Raw genomic sequence first — 14,708 nt, 5'->3', positions numbered from 1 at the left:
AAAGGATATGTTTAACGTAGTAACACAACTTGGTGTAATGCTTTACAAGAGACAAATCTTTAAACTAATCACATGAAGATTTACCATAGCTCCAAACATCACTCTGATGGGTAAATTTCCTGTAGTGTATGCATTCCAGAGCCATCCATTTAATTGGCATCTAGGGAAAGACAAGAGAAATGTAGCCTTAGAAATGTAATATTAAACCAATACAGATAGATCCTGTATGTAGACATCAGCTTCCTCTCTGTTTCCATTTTCAACTGCAAGCTTAAAAAAAAAAAAAGCAGCACTACCCAGCAGAGGAAATGGTTGTTCCTGCCCTCTAGAATGGGGCTGAGCCTCCTAAAACATATGGAGGTGAGAAATGTGAACCAGTTATCTGCAGAACTTCTCATACCACCCAAATTTTACTGGTTCAGATGTAGTGGAACAACTCACTTCTTCATCATACCTGTGTAAAGATGGGACCAACACAAAAATGACATCCAATCCCCCTAAATCTGAAGTGCAGCAGAGAAAGTGGAATACAGAAGCTCTTTTGCCTCAACGGTTTGCAAAACCAGACACTGCTATCTCGATTGCTCTCTAATGAGGCTAGTTAATAATGCAGTGTCCATAATACTTCACAGTCCACATAATCATCACCAGAGTAAACAGGCAATGGGGAGAATTTTCAGTGTTGAACTTCTAACTCCTAATATTTGTTAGGAACTTAGCCTTCCCAATTCTCTGTATCATTACTGCAGAGAGAAAAGTTGCTCCTGAAAGCAAGTCAAAAGTCCCAAGTTAGCCTTGGGCTCTGAATCACCCTTGGGGGGAGCTCATCTCTTCTGACAGAGAAGGCTGTCTAGGCAAACACAAGCCTACATTTGGCATAAAGGTTTGCCCTCTTGCGTTTGTGTTAAAATGAGATTCACGGTGTTTCCTGTTCCTGAGCTAGGCCTGTGAGGCACAGTCTAGTAGTCCATTAATTTCTAACGGACAGACATTAAAACCAGATTTTTACCTGGGACGGACTTGTATGGGTCACCTCTAAGTTGGAACTATGGAAGATGTACTGGAATAAACCAGAGAGATACATAACTGAGCGCAAAATCTGAACAGATGGTGGGTGTAAAAGCAGAGGATGTGTCTTCATTCAAACCCTTATGAAAATACCTTCCATGAAGTTGACTAATGAACATAACCTATACAGTTATGGCAAAAATAGCGCTCTTTAATAAAGGTTGGCTTAGCACTTGCAAAGACAGTTCATCCTCCTCCACTAAACTCTGCAGAAGTGTATTGCTTTCATTCCCATTAAATATGACTGGGTCGTTCCAAGCTTGAACAACCGCTGAAGTAGCAAAGCTGCATTGCTCACCATGGCGTAACTCAGGTTGGAAGGGACCTCAAGAGGTCGCTAGCCCAACCTAAGGCTCAAAGCAGGTTCAGCTTTGAGATCAGACCAAGTTACTCAGGGCTTTATTGAGTCTGGACTTGAAAATCTCCAAGGATGGAAACTGCACCACCTCCCTGGGCAACCTGATCAACCGATTGATTGTCCTCATGGTGAAAAAGTTTTTCCTTTTATCCAGTCTGGATCTGTCTTAGCATGCTCTCAATATAACTTTAAACTGCAAATGTCTTCTGGATTTCACAGGACACTTCTCTGGAACTGGGAAGTGACACACCTGATGTGTAAATCCTGCTCCAGAACTCCCAGCAGTGTGACTGGCCTCACAAGTCCAAGACACCATCTAACAGCTGCCAGGGAACAGCTGGTTTGCAAGGACCAGCTCATTTTCTGTCATTCACTGGCTGATGGAGGGAAGAGGCAGAGGGGTTACTGAAGAGGGGATTAGAGAACTGAAGGAATTAGGGAAGACTGCCAAAGCTCCATCTTCCCTGCCAGGAGGTCTCTTTACTGGGGAAATGGGAAAGCACCGGTGACTCCTTTGAAGCTCTTCACCTCATTGACTGAAATGTCGACGTAATCCATGCAACAGCTGCCAAGGGCAGCAGCCACACAAATAAAGCAGCAGCCCATCCAGGAGAAAAGCACACACTGGCAACAGCTGTTTGTCCCAGACAAGGGCATGAGCGAGCACAGAAAAACACAGATAGCAAATAGACAGAAAGCAAACTGAACATTCAGGAAAAGGAATGACAGGAGAGGCAGAATCCCTTGGGATTTTGTGACAGGTTGAAATGTGGAATTTCAAGATGTTTAGGGAGCAGCCGGCAGCAGTATGTATACAGCCTTTCCTCACAGCCTTCTGAATTTGATAATGCATTAATCTGAAGGCATTGGAAATGAGGTGAGGCACTACATGCATGTTGTGCAGTATGCTGAAAAGTAAAACAGGAGAATGTCTGGTTTCAAAATTATCAAGCTAGCTTTTTAGTGGCCTGGCATTCAGCATGGTATTGGAGACTTGGATACGCAGGCTCTTCCAATATGATAGAAGAGGTGGCTCTTTGCTGAGCATATGTAAACTCTCATATGATACAAATACAAACATGTTCTGTGGCCTTCCTTCTTGTTTTCTGGAAACTTACTTGCCTGGGAAAATGGGACTGCAAATTATTGAGGTCCATACTGACCAGAGAAAGGGGCTTGGCAGAAATGCTCTAGAACATTCGTCACTCATTGAACTGACTTCAGAAGTCTTCAAAACGAGACATAAAATAGAGCATATGAATAAAACCTAAGTCTGAGTGTGAAAACTGTTCCGACAATTATATTTCGGCACCTGGAGAAGCCCACTGAGCAACAAATGAACAGTTTTTATGTGTGCTGTCAGAACACAATTTTCTAAGTCACTGACAGACTTTCTTACAAAGATAATAGTTCTGTAGGGATACACTGCCCTAAAGAGTAACTTCAGGAGGTTTGTCACAGTGACATATTTACTTCCAGACATGTATAGCACTCACCTTCCCTCCATCAGCATTATACTCCTTCTCATCCCCTTCCAAAAGTCTGGCCAAGCCGAAGTCAGTGATCTTCACATGGTTTGGTGATTTCACCAAGACATTACGGGCTGCCAAGTCCCGGTGGACAAGTCTCCTCTCTTCCAGGTACATCATTCCCTGAAGGACGAAGAACAGAAAAATAATCTTAATGAGTCTTACACGACTTTTTAGAACTACTTTTCACTGGTGACATGTAAAATTTCTGGTTCCTTTATTAGTATTCACAATAAGAAAATGGCCTAGAGGGCAGAAGTTCAACACTGCCCTTGCTTTGAGCAGGAGGTGGGATTAGACGACCTTGGGTTCCTTCCAGTGTGAATGATTCTGTAAGATTCTACGGTAACTGCCAAAGGAAAAAACCAACAAAAAACCACATAGATATCTCCTTTGGTCCAGCAAGTTCAAAATCTGGAAATGTGAGACGACGAAAAGAAATATTATGGCCCTTAGTTTTCAGACAGGAAATCTGAAGACCATAAAAACTAATCCACTTAGCCAGAGCCCCACAGAAATTAGGCCAGACTGGGAAACAATCCCAGCTCTTCTATGTTCCAGACAAGTGTCTTCAATTCAAGATGAAGCTTCTTATCCATCTCCAAATGCTTTGCAGTTGGACACAAATTTTCAATACCCTCAGTGGATTAGAAGGAAAACAATTCTTTATTCCAAGTGCTGCAACACACTTGCCTTTTCACTCCCTTAAAATTTTGCATGTAGTATTGTAATAGGACACTAGGTCAATGGCCTTTTTTTTCAGCGTATATATTCTGTTAGAAGTACTTTTGTTAACAAGCCCATCCAGCTGCCTTTAAAGATAAGGTAACATACACTCAAGCTGCCTCGCCTTAACCTTATTCTTACTCTGATGAGAGACTAACCATCTACCATCAGTACAGAAGTTTACATGATGCTTTGTGACACTGAGATGAACACCGAAGCTTGGTCTTATTAATTATATGACACACAAAGGATAGTCAGGCAGGGTTACAAGCCTATAATTTCATTAAAAGGCATTTATGACATTAACCATCATTATAAGAACCTACAGATGAAATTAAACACTTGATAATTACCCTTAAGGTATCTCTTAATATATTAGCTCTGTATAATATATATGGTAATTTTTAAAAAGTCATTGTTGAATACTGAAGAGATCATATTATCCCATAATACAGATGATAATTCAGAGAGCCACAGGTAGTGATTAAAATAACCAGATTACTCAGTGTCATGGGGCAGATTTTATCCCCTTTCACAGTGTAAGAAGCTCACATGTACCTATCGCCATACGTACCAGGAGGACAACATGAATGGGTAAGCCATCACTCATGGTCACTGGGCCAGAACGTAGCCCTTTCTTGTCAGAGAGTGGATGTCTTTACAAAAAGCATCAAGTAGAGCTCTGAACTGCTGTGGTTTTTAGGAGAAAAATTCCATTGTGAACACCGCTAAAAGGTTTGAAAATATGTGGGAGAACGTTTGGCATAAACACTATTTCATTTTAATGTGGTAGGCTTTGCTGCAGCCAACAAGAAGGTGGTTTGAAAGGGGCTCTTTGGCATAAAGCAAATGGAATTAACTTTTAAAAGCACTGCTAGTTGAAGCAAACACACCCTCCTGCCAATTGCAAATCAATACTTTTGGCTGTTGAACATCAGAACTGTAAGTCTTTGAAAGCATAATGTTTTTTGACATCAAATTAAAACCTGTAGAAAAAGCACAAATAAATCTCATAGGTCAAACAATCATGAGTCACACAACAAACACACCATGAAACCAGAGGCACCATAACTTAGCACAAGAATTACCATCTGAAGAAATCCAACCAGAAAAAGACAACGCAGTCAATAGCAACGACACTGTGTAACAGAGGAAAAACAATCACAAAAGTGGCCCCGTAAAATTCAGACTGGGAATCCATATAAATCCTGTTTCACATCTCTAACACTGAACAGTAACCAGAAAGCGCTTCAAGACAGTGTCAACACTGCTCATACCAAGGACTCTGGGAAGCAGGTGGACTACAGCAACCTCCCAGTCTCAGGTCCCTCCCTTTCTCCTGGGGGTCTTGCAGCCAGTCTGATGAGATGTCTGCAGGTAGGTGTCAACCTGTCTGGCCGTGCCTCAGAAAGCCGCTGAGAGAGCACCATGCCTGTGCTGTGCTGGGCTGAACAGTGTGTGCAGGCATGCAGGGCTCTGCATGCTTTGCGGAGCAGCCTCTGGCCCGCAATCACACGTCCAGCCTTGCTGCTTTTACAGACAGTGAATTTAATCTTAAGGGTGGCTTCAGGGAGCCCTTAAATATACCGCATAGTCATTCCTCATACATCTAAAATTATACTGGTTCTTTGTAGTTCCTGAAAGTGCTGCCCTTGAAGCCAAGATTGCAGTTATGTGCAGACAGACAGGCGCCCTTGGGCTTCCCCCAAACACTTCTCCCCTGCAGCCCACAATCTCTTCCTCCAGCGTCCACGGGATTAAGAACTCTCTTCAGTCTTGCATCTTTCACTGCAAAAGAGCTCCTCCCTGAACAAAAAGTCTCAAGGTGCTGCTTACACTTCCTTCCTACTTAGTTTAGGAAATATCTCAAATTCTTAGAATGAACAGAAATACTTCTAAAACTTCATAGATCTGACGTAACTTCCAATATCCTTATTTGATCAAAATTCCCAATACCTCAGAATAAGGGGAGGAGAAAAGAAAGGCCCAAACCTGCAAACGGATCTTTGCGGGCAGAATCTGATGAGGATACAAGAACCCAGAGAAGCTGATGAGAGAATTCTGTTGGTATCAGAATACATTAGGCCCAAATAAAATTGTCCTCTTTAATAGATTAGTTTGCACCTATCAGCACTGAAATGATACAAAGATACTGCAGATTTCTTTTTGCAGAAATGAAGAAATAGAATTTCTGTCTTGTTAAAATCAAAACAGATGACCTGTACCAAGGCTTTAGCCTCCCGTCTTTAGCTAATGATGGCAGGAATGGATGGTAAGGTGTCCAGAACTATCCCTCATTGAAAGAGTTAAACTATCAAACCCTTAGCCATGCCTCCTTAGTTTTATTTTACCTTCTCTACATATTTAATTTCCAAGCTTTTTTTAAACATGTAGGCTAACACTTTAGGATGTTTCACTGTTTATTCTACTCATCCATTTCCATTTATTTCCATCTTGTGCTATTATTTAATATCGTCTTAGTAAGATTATATTTTATTCAACCTAACCTCATACTCTCTTATGAAGTATAAATATGTCTAATCACCACCCTGAATACTGCTCCTAACCAATGCCACACCTGGTTTTCTTTTCTATCCAGAAAGAGGGTAGAAATAGCTGTCTGTGTACCACTGTACTTACAGTTTACTTCACCTCTGTCAAACAAGCTTCTCAGGGCTTTTTCCCACCTGTGTTATCTGCAAAGCTAAAAACAACTCATGTAGGGTTGACAGCTACAAAATCCTTTGCAGATCCATGACCTGCAGATATGTAAATCCTCTTAGAAATACCCAATGTAAACATGTTCGATTTTTCTGATATCCTGTCAACAAGTGTTAAAGGTGGATGGTGGAAGTATAAGAGAAAAGGTATATATATGTATATGTTTTCAATAAATGAGATTACACAAGCAGAATGAAAACAACCTAAAAATGGGAATCCTACAGCATTCACTACAGCAATACTGTCTAAACATATACTATGCCAAGAATCATCATTTAAAGGCATTTTTGAACCTGGCGGGAAAAGTGCTCTATATGCATCTCTAATCTTTTTACATGACACAGAAGCATGATAACAAAAAGATACTCTCTGCATTACACAGCTGGTGCCATCACTACCCAACAAGCCCATAATCAAATACCAAGAAGACATTTTATGAGGGTTACAAGACAAAACTGCAAGTGACCCTAGACCCTGACAATGGAAAGGGATCTGTTTGTAAAAATGACACTTTAAAGCCTGATCCAGAAGACACTATGCTGTGCCATTTGAGGTGTGATCTGTGAGGCTGGAGAAATGAAGTGCCCTTCAGGACTTGTCTAAATGAGAGCTATGTGGATCCCATATAATTATCAAAATATAAAATGTCCAGATAATAAGAAACCCCACACTTTAGTGTATGTATTAGAATATTGTCATGGTTTAACCCCAGTCAGCAATTAAGCACCACACAGATGCTCGCTCACCCTCCCCTCCCAGTGGGATGGGGGAGAGAATTGGAAAAAAAAAAAGTAAAACCTGTGTGTTGAGATAAAGACAGTTTAATAGGACCGCAGACGAAGAAGGTAAAAAATAATGATAAAAGAATATACAAAACAAGTGACGCACAATGCAATTGCTCACACCCGCTAACCGATGCCCAGCCCGTCCCCGAGCAGTGATCACTGCCTCCTGGCCAACTCCCCCAGTTTATATACTGAGCCTGATGTCATATGGTATGGCATAGCCCTTTGGCCAGCGTGGGTCAGCTGTCCTGGCTGTGTCCCCTCCCAGCTTCTTGTGCACCCGGCAGACCACGGGAAGCTGAAAAGTCCTTCACTAGTATCAACACTACTTAGCAACAACTAAAACATCAGTGTGTTATCAACATTATTCTTATACTAAATCCAAAACACAGCACTATACCAGCTACTAGGAAGAAAAATAATTCTACCTCAGCTGAAACCAGGACAAATATCCACAATAGGGTGGGACTTTTATGCTGAAACCACTGAGAGGAAAAAATTCAACATTAAGCCATTAAGGATCAGTTGTCCCATTATCTCTGAGCCCAGCTTCATCTCACACAAACACAAGAACCAGCCATGACCTACCCGTCACTGATACTTCCTCATCACAGTCATGGCAGAGGTTTCCTCACAGAGAATGTCATTAGAAATGCAATTACTGCTAGGATCCCTTAACATAAAATCACTCTCTGAATCAGCACCTAATGCTATTAAGAAGTCAAACAGCCACTGCAAACAGCTGTAACACAGATAAGTTGAGGAAGTCCCTTTGGAACTTCAGGATGAGTGAGGAATAGCCTTTTCTCTTTCACAACTGCGCCCCTTATACTCACCCGGTACCAGAGTCATATACGAAGACAAACGTGTGCTATATGGGTCTTTACCTACATATACATAGCAGTAAAACCACCTGTAGCCTAGATCCCTTCTACCTGTGTAATTACACAACTGTGAAATGCAATTTCTCCTTTCAGAAGCAGACACAAATGCCCTTGCCAGGACTTCAATTAGTGTTAAAGGGCTTTTATCCTTGCCTGCACAATTACTAACCCGACCTGCCCACGTGTTTATACATTTCACACAAGGCTTGCAACAGCACCAGGGAAACCAATAGCAATGCTGAGGAGTAGAAGAATAGGCTTGTAATAAGCCAAGACAGCTTTGTTCAAAGAAGGGAGGTGGACAGGAAAGATGTAAATTGCCACTAGGAGCTTAACTCCAGTAAGAATTTCTTACCTGTCACTTTTCAGCCTTGATAATTTTCTGCGTAATAACTGGGGGGGGGGGGGAAATCAGCAGTTTTACTAGCTGAGGTGAATTCTGCTCTCTACCCATCAGTTTACTCTCAGAGCTGGCTAGAAATAACAGAGAACAAAAATTATCTTGTTGAATAGACTAATGTTAGTCATTAAGAGCTATAAAAGAAGAGAGTCTTTCCCAATTTTACTATGGAGTGTTTGTGAAGTCTCCCAGACTGTGGATAGACTGATTTGGTATGGTCATTTCAGGTACCTGATGACAGACTTGAAAATGAGATAACATGTGTTGGCAACAAACTGAAGTGGGACAGTGGAAAGGAGACTTTGTGTCAAAAAATCCATGGGAGGAGAGGAGACAATGAGACGGGACAGCTTTCTGATCTTTCCAAGTGCTGAACTGCAGTAGAAAGTATCAGATTAGGTTCACAAAATATTAGGACTTCCAGTGCTGCAGACATCTACAGAGGAGTATCATCAAAGGCAGGCTGGTGGTGGAAATAAAAGAATAAATAGATTTTTTTAAAAAAGCAAAATGAAACTTTTCTGGAAAGTTACGGGTTTGTCCCCTGAGATCTCCTGCCTTTAAGATGCAGTCACAATTTGCTGTTTTCTTACTTTACTACCCACGTTACTTTCTGCTGCTGTCATTTGTCTCCCAGTTCCTGAGGGCAGTTTTTGAGCACAGCCTCGATTTGTACAGCTCAGAGTGTAAGAGTTGCAAGCACAGACTGCTTCCGATGCTGTTAGTTGATTTCCTTCACTTTTCTGGACTTTTCAGAGTCCCACCTCTCTGCTGCAGATGCTTCTGGATTTGTTTCAAAGGTGGCAGCTGCCGTTCAGGGAATGTCCAACTCTTTGTACTGCAGAGAGCCTTGTCTGAAAGCTCTTTCCATTAGGTGCCTGTACCTCATTTCCAGAAAAAAGGTATTCATTACTCAGGACAGCATTTAAGCAAGGATGTACGTTTCACTAAATGCAAAGTCCCTTTGGGATGATTACCAGAGATGAACTGAAGTGTGCTGAATCACTAACTGAAGTATATACATATGTCTTTGCAAGATGCAAGACATCATTCTGCAAGACCATTCAAATTAAAAAAATAAGATAAAGACCTTCACCTGCCCCAAGAATTTCAGCAGTACCAGCAGACAGCAGGTGTACTATAAACATATTTTTTTTTTTTCCAGTGTGACCTTTTGCTGTTTTCTATAATAAACATTATTTTCTCCCCAAATAGAGGGAACGTTGATCTTAACTCATCCAGAAATTAAGAGCAGCCTGACTTTCTTCGATAATAACTTCCACCCACCAAAGCCAGCACACATGGCAGATTCATCAAACAGGTATGTGAAGGAAGAAAATTTCAAGCCCAACTCAAATCTCATGGACATTAATCTCCAGGCTTGGAGACTGCTCTCTTTTCATCCTAATAACTGGAGGCTAGCTTAATAACAGGAAACACTACAGAAAGCTGGAAATGATCATCTTTTCCTCCGCTTACCCCATGGAAAAAGTGCAATTTTACCTAGGGCTAAATATGCTTTCAAGGAAAACGCAGTGCCCTTTGTTGTCAGGAGCAACCAGAATCATCTAAGTAGCTGTTACTCCAGAGATAGCTGTGGGAGGGAAAAACTGACACTGCTCTGAAATACACTGACTCAGCTGCAGAGGTGTGATTTGTTATGTAGGTCTGCTTGGGAGCTGGGACTGGAGGTCATCCTCACAGCCAAGGGAAAGCGAAGGATGCTAACAATTTCAGTCCAAAGCTGCCAGACTGAGCTGGGGACTCACACCTTGTGCTATGCACACCTCCACCAGGTTAGCAGCCAAGGACTTCCGAAAATGTCTGGAGTTCATCCAACTCCAGTAAAGCTGGCAAGGCAGGTCCGTTCCTGCATCCTGGGCTGTGGTGTAATCCCAAATATTTAGGAGTTCAATTACTTCAGATTTACATGGGGTAAGTTAACAGCTCTCTCTCTCTTTGGTAAAAGTAGACAAAGAAAGCTTATGTGACAGCAATATATTTCTTCCCATCTCCTGTTCCCTCGACTAAGCTTGCTCTCTCAACATTTCTCATCTCTACAGTTTACCTGAGTTTGAAGCAATGAGCTATTCACGTGTAACAAGCCCTATCTTGGAGTAACAGTGCTTTTATCTCAAGCTGGGTGTCTTTAAATGCAGCCTTAGGATACAAAGCTGACGTAACTAGCTGGATTTTCCTACGGCCCCTTTGGACCTGTCCACCTGATCAGGACCAGACAACTGAAACTTTGCTAGACCTGCACTCCGAGCTGGTGTGACATGAGTGGTGTGGATGCTGTGTATTCATGCCTGCTAATAAATCCCTTTTCTTATAGTCCTGTTGTGACGTTGCTAAATGGCTTCGGACTAAACAGTTCAGAGTACACAGAAGCAAGCCCAAGATATCTGTGTTTGACTTAAGAGGCAGGATCCCAGTGCAGCTGGATTATTACCCCTATGGAAAGATAACTAGTGCAAATACAACTCCTGCAAAGGTAACTCAAGCTAGTTCTGCTGTGAAAAGAGTTAGTGGTGATGTTTTGCACACAGGTTAGTCTTACATCTCTCCACTTGTGGATCACCCAGAAGTACAAATTCTGTCTGCTCACACATGGGAGTGTGATCACACATTGGCTGACTCAGCTGAAGCACAAAATCGAGATCAGCTGGCTTCATATCAACCACAAGAGGACACACGCTACCTGTGGCAGTAAAAACATGCCAGCTACCCATCAAAAGAACAAGTCTGGAAAAAAAAAAGTCTACACCAGATCTTCGCTCTGCATCATGTGGCTGCTGCAGTATATTTGTTCCAGTAATAGGAGTCCTAAAGCCTGATTTACTGCATTGCTGAGCTATGGCCCAAGACACAATATAAAAAAGACGCTAAAGCATAACAGGTCAAAACAAAGTCAGGAAGCAAAAGGGAAGGGAAAGAGGCTATGAGGCTAAAGTTTAGATGAGAATTACAGAAAAAATGCAGGCTACTCCAAAATGGCAGGTGATTCATACAGGGAGAAAGAGTAGAAATAAATGAGAGGAGAAGCAAGTTCATAAGCTTATGACATTTCAAGACTTAATTGACTGGACTGAGCAGACATTTTGATGTGCCCAGACCCACTGCAATCTTAAATTAAAATCTCAGGAGGGCCTTCTCACCCCTTCAAAGCACAGATAAACGGGTCACCGCTGAACTGACTGGCTCACGGTTCTTAGGTTGTGGGGTCCTTAAAATGATGCTGTCTATCTTGGGTGGGTGTTGAAGTTCCTCGGGCATCACCAGAAGGGGAGTCTGTTCCACTGTCATCATCAAACATGCCCTCTGTCTGAACTACTGTGAAAAGTGTGAGTTATCTCTCTGGCTCCCTCAAATTATGCAGATATCTAGATTAGGTGGTGGTGAACATAAAGAGTCTGTGAAGCACATCATGTTCTTCTGATAAAAGATGCTACATAAATATATTTAGTAGCATAAGCAATGAGATGCAAACCAGGTAGCTCAATACTGTCCATACTGTGTGAGCCTCTAAGTTCTGGTCCCACCTACAGGCATACCTGTGCAGCTGCTACATGGGCTCTTTAGGCTGGGAGAAAAAAAAGTTCATTCCTATGCATGACTTTCCCGAGGGAGGGAGCTGCGGAGTTGTGTCTCATCTCCATTTTGCAATTAGCTCGGACTCTTGCCACAGTGTTTCCTTAAGACAGCTGGGCGCAAGGTGCTCTCCTATGCCAGCTTTAGAGCCTTCAATGGGCAAACTGGCTCATATCAGCTGTGTTATCACTTCACTTGGGCCAGGTGTCCCAGCCTCCTGGGCTGTGCGGACACAGGCTACGTTAGTCTCCTGCAGTACCTTCTCCCTGTTCCCGAAGTGCTCAAAAGGACAGGGATGTTTTCCTATAATCTCTGAAGAAAATTACAGCTTAGCTTATGGTACTGCAGCCCAAAGAAGAAAGAGAAACTGTAGGTTGTAGCTGCACTTATAATAAGCATATCAGTAAGGACACAGTAACCTGGATACAGCTTTGCAGCTCCTCTCATACCCTCACTAGGCCAACATAGATGCGATGCACAAATATACATTGCAGCAGAGACACACCAAGAGAGTTTCTGACCCTCCAATTACTGAACAGGACCAGGAGCTGTAATAGGAAAAACTTAATAAAGTCGGGGACTCATGGGTAAAGGGTCACCCCCAACACTCTGATAAAAGTACTTAGCATCTGATGCCTCCCTGCTGGCTCTGCAGTATCTGCTTCTCATGGTGAGCACACAAACCAGTCAGGTGTTTTTGAGAGACCGTCCTTTGGGTGCATCGCCCCATGTAGAAAGAGAAAAAAGCCAAGGCAGAAACCTACTGACGGTCCCTGTGTAAGAAAAAGACTGACTCTTCAGATGCGGATTTCTGTTCTACCGCCGGGATGCCCTTCCCCAGATGGACCATGGGGCCTGGGCTCTGTGAGCCAAAATTTAACACTTGCTGCGTCCACTAATGCTAACACAACTCGCCTTTGTCCAGGAAGCACAGAAGTACTTAGTACTGTTTTGGCTGCAACCACGGCTACGTGTTGTCAACACCTCTTTCTGTAAAAGCAGCCTCTAAATAAGAATTAACTGCCTAAATAACAAACTTATTACTGCAAAACTCTCCTTGCTGGGCAATAAACACTCATTGCCAAGTAACTGCAGTTAAGAGGCTGGCAGGAACACAGTCCTTATGACAAAGACTGTGAATTATTGTTTCAAAAGCGAATCCTAGTAACGTGTGTTACACATGCCAGCAGGGAGAATGTACCTATCCTCTGATTTGGGGAGTGCTCAGAGACTTCAGGTTTCAGCTCCCAGTGGATCACATACTCCTGGAAAGTGTTTGATGCTTTTCAAAGCAGCAACCAAAGAGAGGGGTATCAGCGCATTAATGATTTGAGAGGGCTTTCTGAATGCTATTCTCTCTTAGATTAATTGCTACAGTTAGACTAGCTCCGGCTCCTTCCTCTGAAGAGGCAGGCAGGCTAAATGGGTCCTATAAAGGAGCTCCCAGTGCAACTTTAACAGCGGAGCTGTGACCAGTGCTTTCTTAATACTCTGTAGTTACAAACTGCCCATAAGGGAGATAACTTTGCTTTCTTGAAACGAAGCCTGCGGAGAAGCCTGTGCTCGGAGGGCAGCAGCATACTAAACAACGGACCTTTCCCCCACCCTAGCCACTGACCTCTTGCCAATACAATTACAATTGGGAGAGTATATTGTGTAGTGCATTCACTCTCTCCAAGAAAGTGTATTTAAAATGGATTACTTCTGCTCCTTAGGCAGGCGATCAATAGAGATGTGGACTGCAATAAGTACAGAGATGTCTGTGGGCTGCAGCACTTATCCTCTGTGTCTCTTCAGAAATTAATTAAAAATCAATGAAGTGTGCAGCCTATTAATAAGGAACCTCCAGATTAACAGATACAAGCACAGCCTTCCCTCAGTTTCAGAACGAACGCAGCCACAGTGCAAACACATTAGACATTTTCCAGCACTTCAAACACTACCATAAGAACCGTGACCTTTCACGGCTATGCCCTGCATCTGACTGAACTGCAATATTCTCAACTTTATGCACCCTTAATAAATTATATGCTATTTGTTTCAAGTTGGTTAAACAGGAGGACTTGGAGTAAGCATTTAGAGGCTTCAGAGTGACTGTGCTGGCTTTCTAGAAAATGGTCTTATGACAAAGCAAAATCAACAGCATGAAGATCAGATCCAGCAAACATGTAGCAGAGGGGTAGGTGCACTTTGTAACTGCTGGAGGTCACTCTTGGGATTCAGCAATAACTGACAAATTCAGTTATCTGACTTCTCCAACAACCTGAAGACTACGCCTTACAACCTGATGAATGCTTAATTACTGTGAAAGATTGCATTTGCTGAGTTTAGAAGCAGCTGGGAAGGGGCTGGAGAAAGGCATTTTCATTGCTGGTTTCTGTCAGAGGACCCCCATCCTTACTACCCTTCCATAGCCCAGTAGTGTTGGCATGCAATGCACAAAATCTAGGGCAGCTTAAATACACCTAGACCTGCCAGCCCAGGTCAGGGCCCCTGCTGAGCAAAGAACAGCACATACACATACCAAGAGCTCTCCCCTGCTTCCAACAGAGGAGATTCTAATAAAAAAAAAAAACCAAAACAACCCACTCTATGTTAATAAACATAGTAATATAATAAATAAATAAAACATTTAATAAACAAAAC

At 42.5% G+C, this 14,708-nt stretch overlaps 1 protein-coding gene across 1 annotated transcript in view; it reads right to left on the bottom strand.

Annotated features, from left to right (window-relative positions):
* The window catches only part of ERBB4 (erb-b2 receptor tyrosine kinase 4), a gene marked incomplete at both ends in the record, with an annotated part of 639,842 nt that overhangs the window by 28,645 nt on the left and 596,489 nt on the right, over window positions 1-14,708 (bottom strand). The window contains 2 exons of the mRNA XM_082312566.1: window positions 85-160; window positions 2,923-3,078. Of these exons, the coding sequence (XP_082168692.1) occupies window positions 85-160; window positions 2,923-3,078 (232 nt within the window). The remainder of the gene's footprint in view (window positions 1-84; window positions 161-2,922; window positions 3,079-14,708) is intronic.

The sequence above is a fragment of the Platalea leucorodia genome (genome assembly GCF_965183815.1).
Source record: "Platalea leucorodia genome assembly, chromosome: 5".
NCBI classification, from domain to species: domain Eukaryota; kingdom Metazoa; phylum Chordata; class Aves; order Pelecaniformes; family Threskiornithidae; genus Platalea; species Platalea leucorodia.
This window is presented reverse-complemented; position numbering and strand designations above follow the sequence as displayed.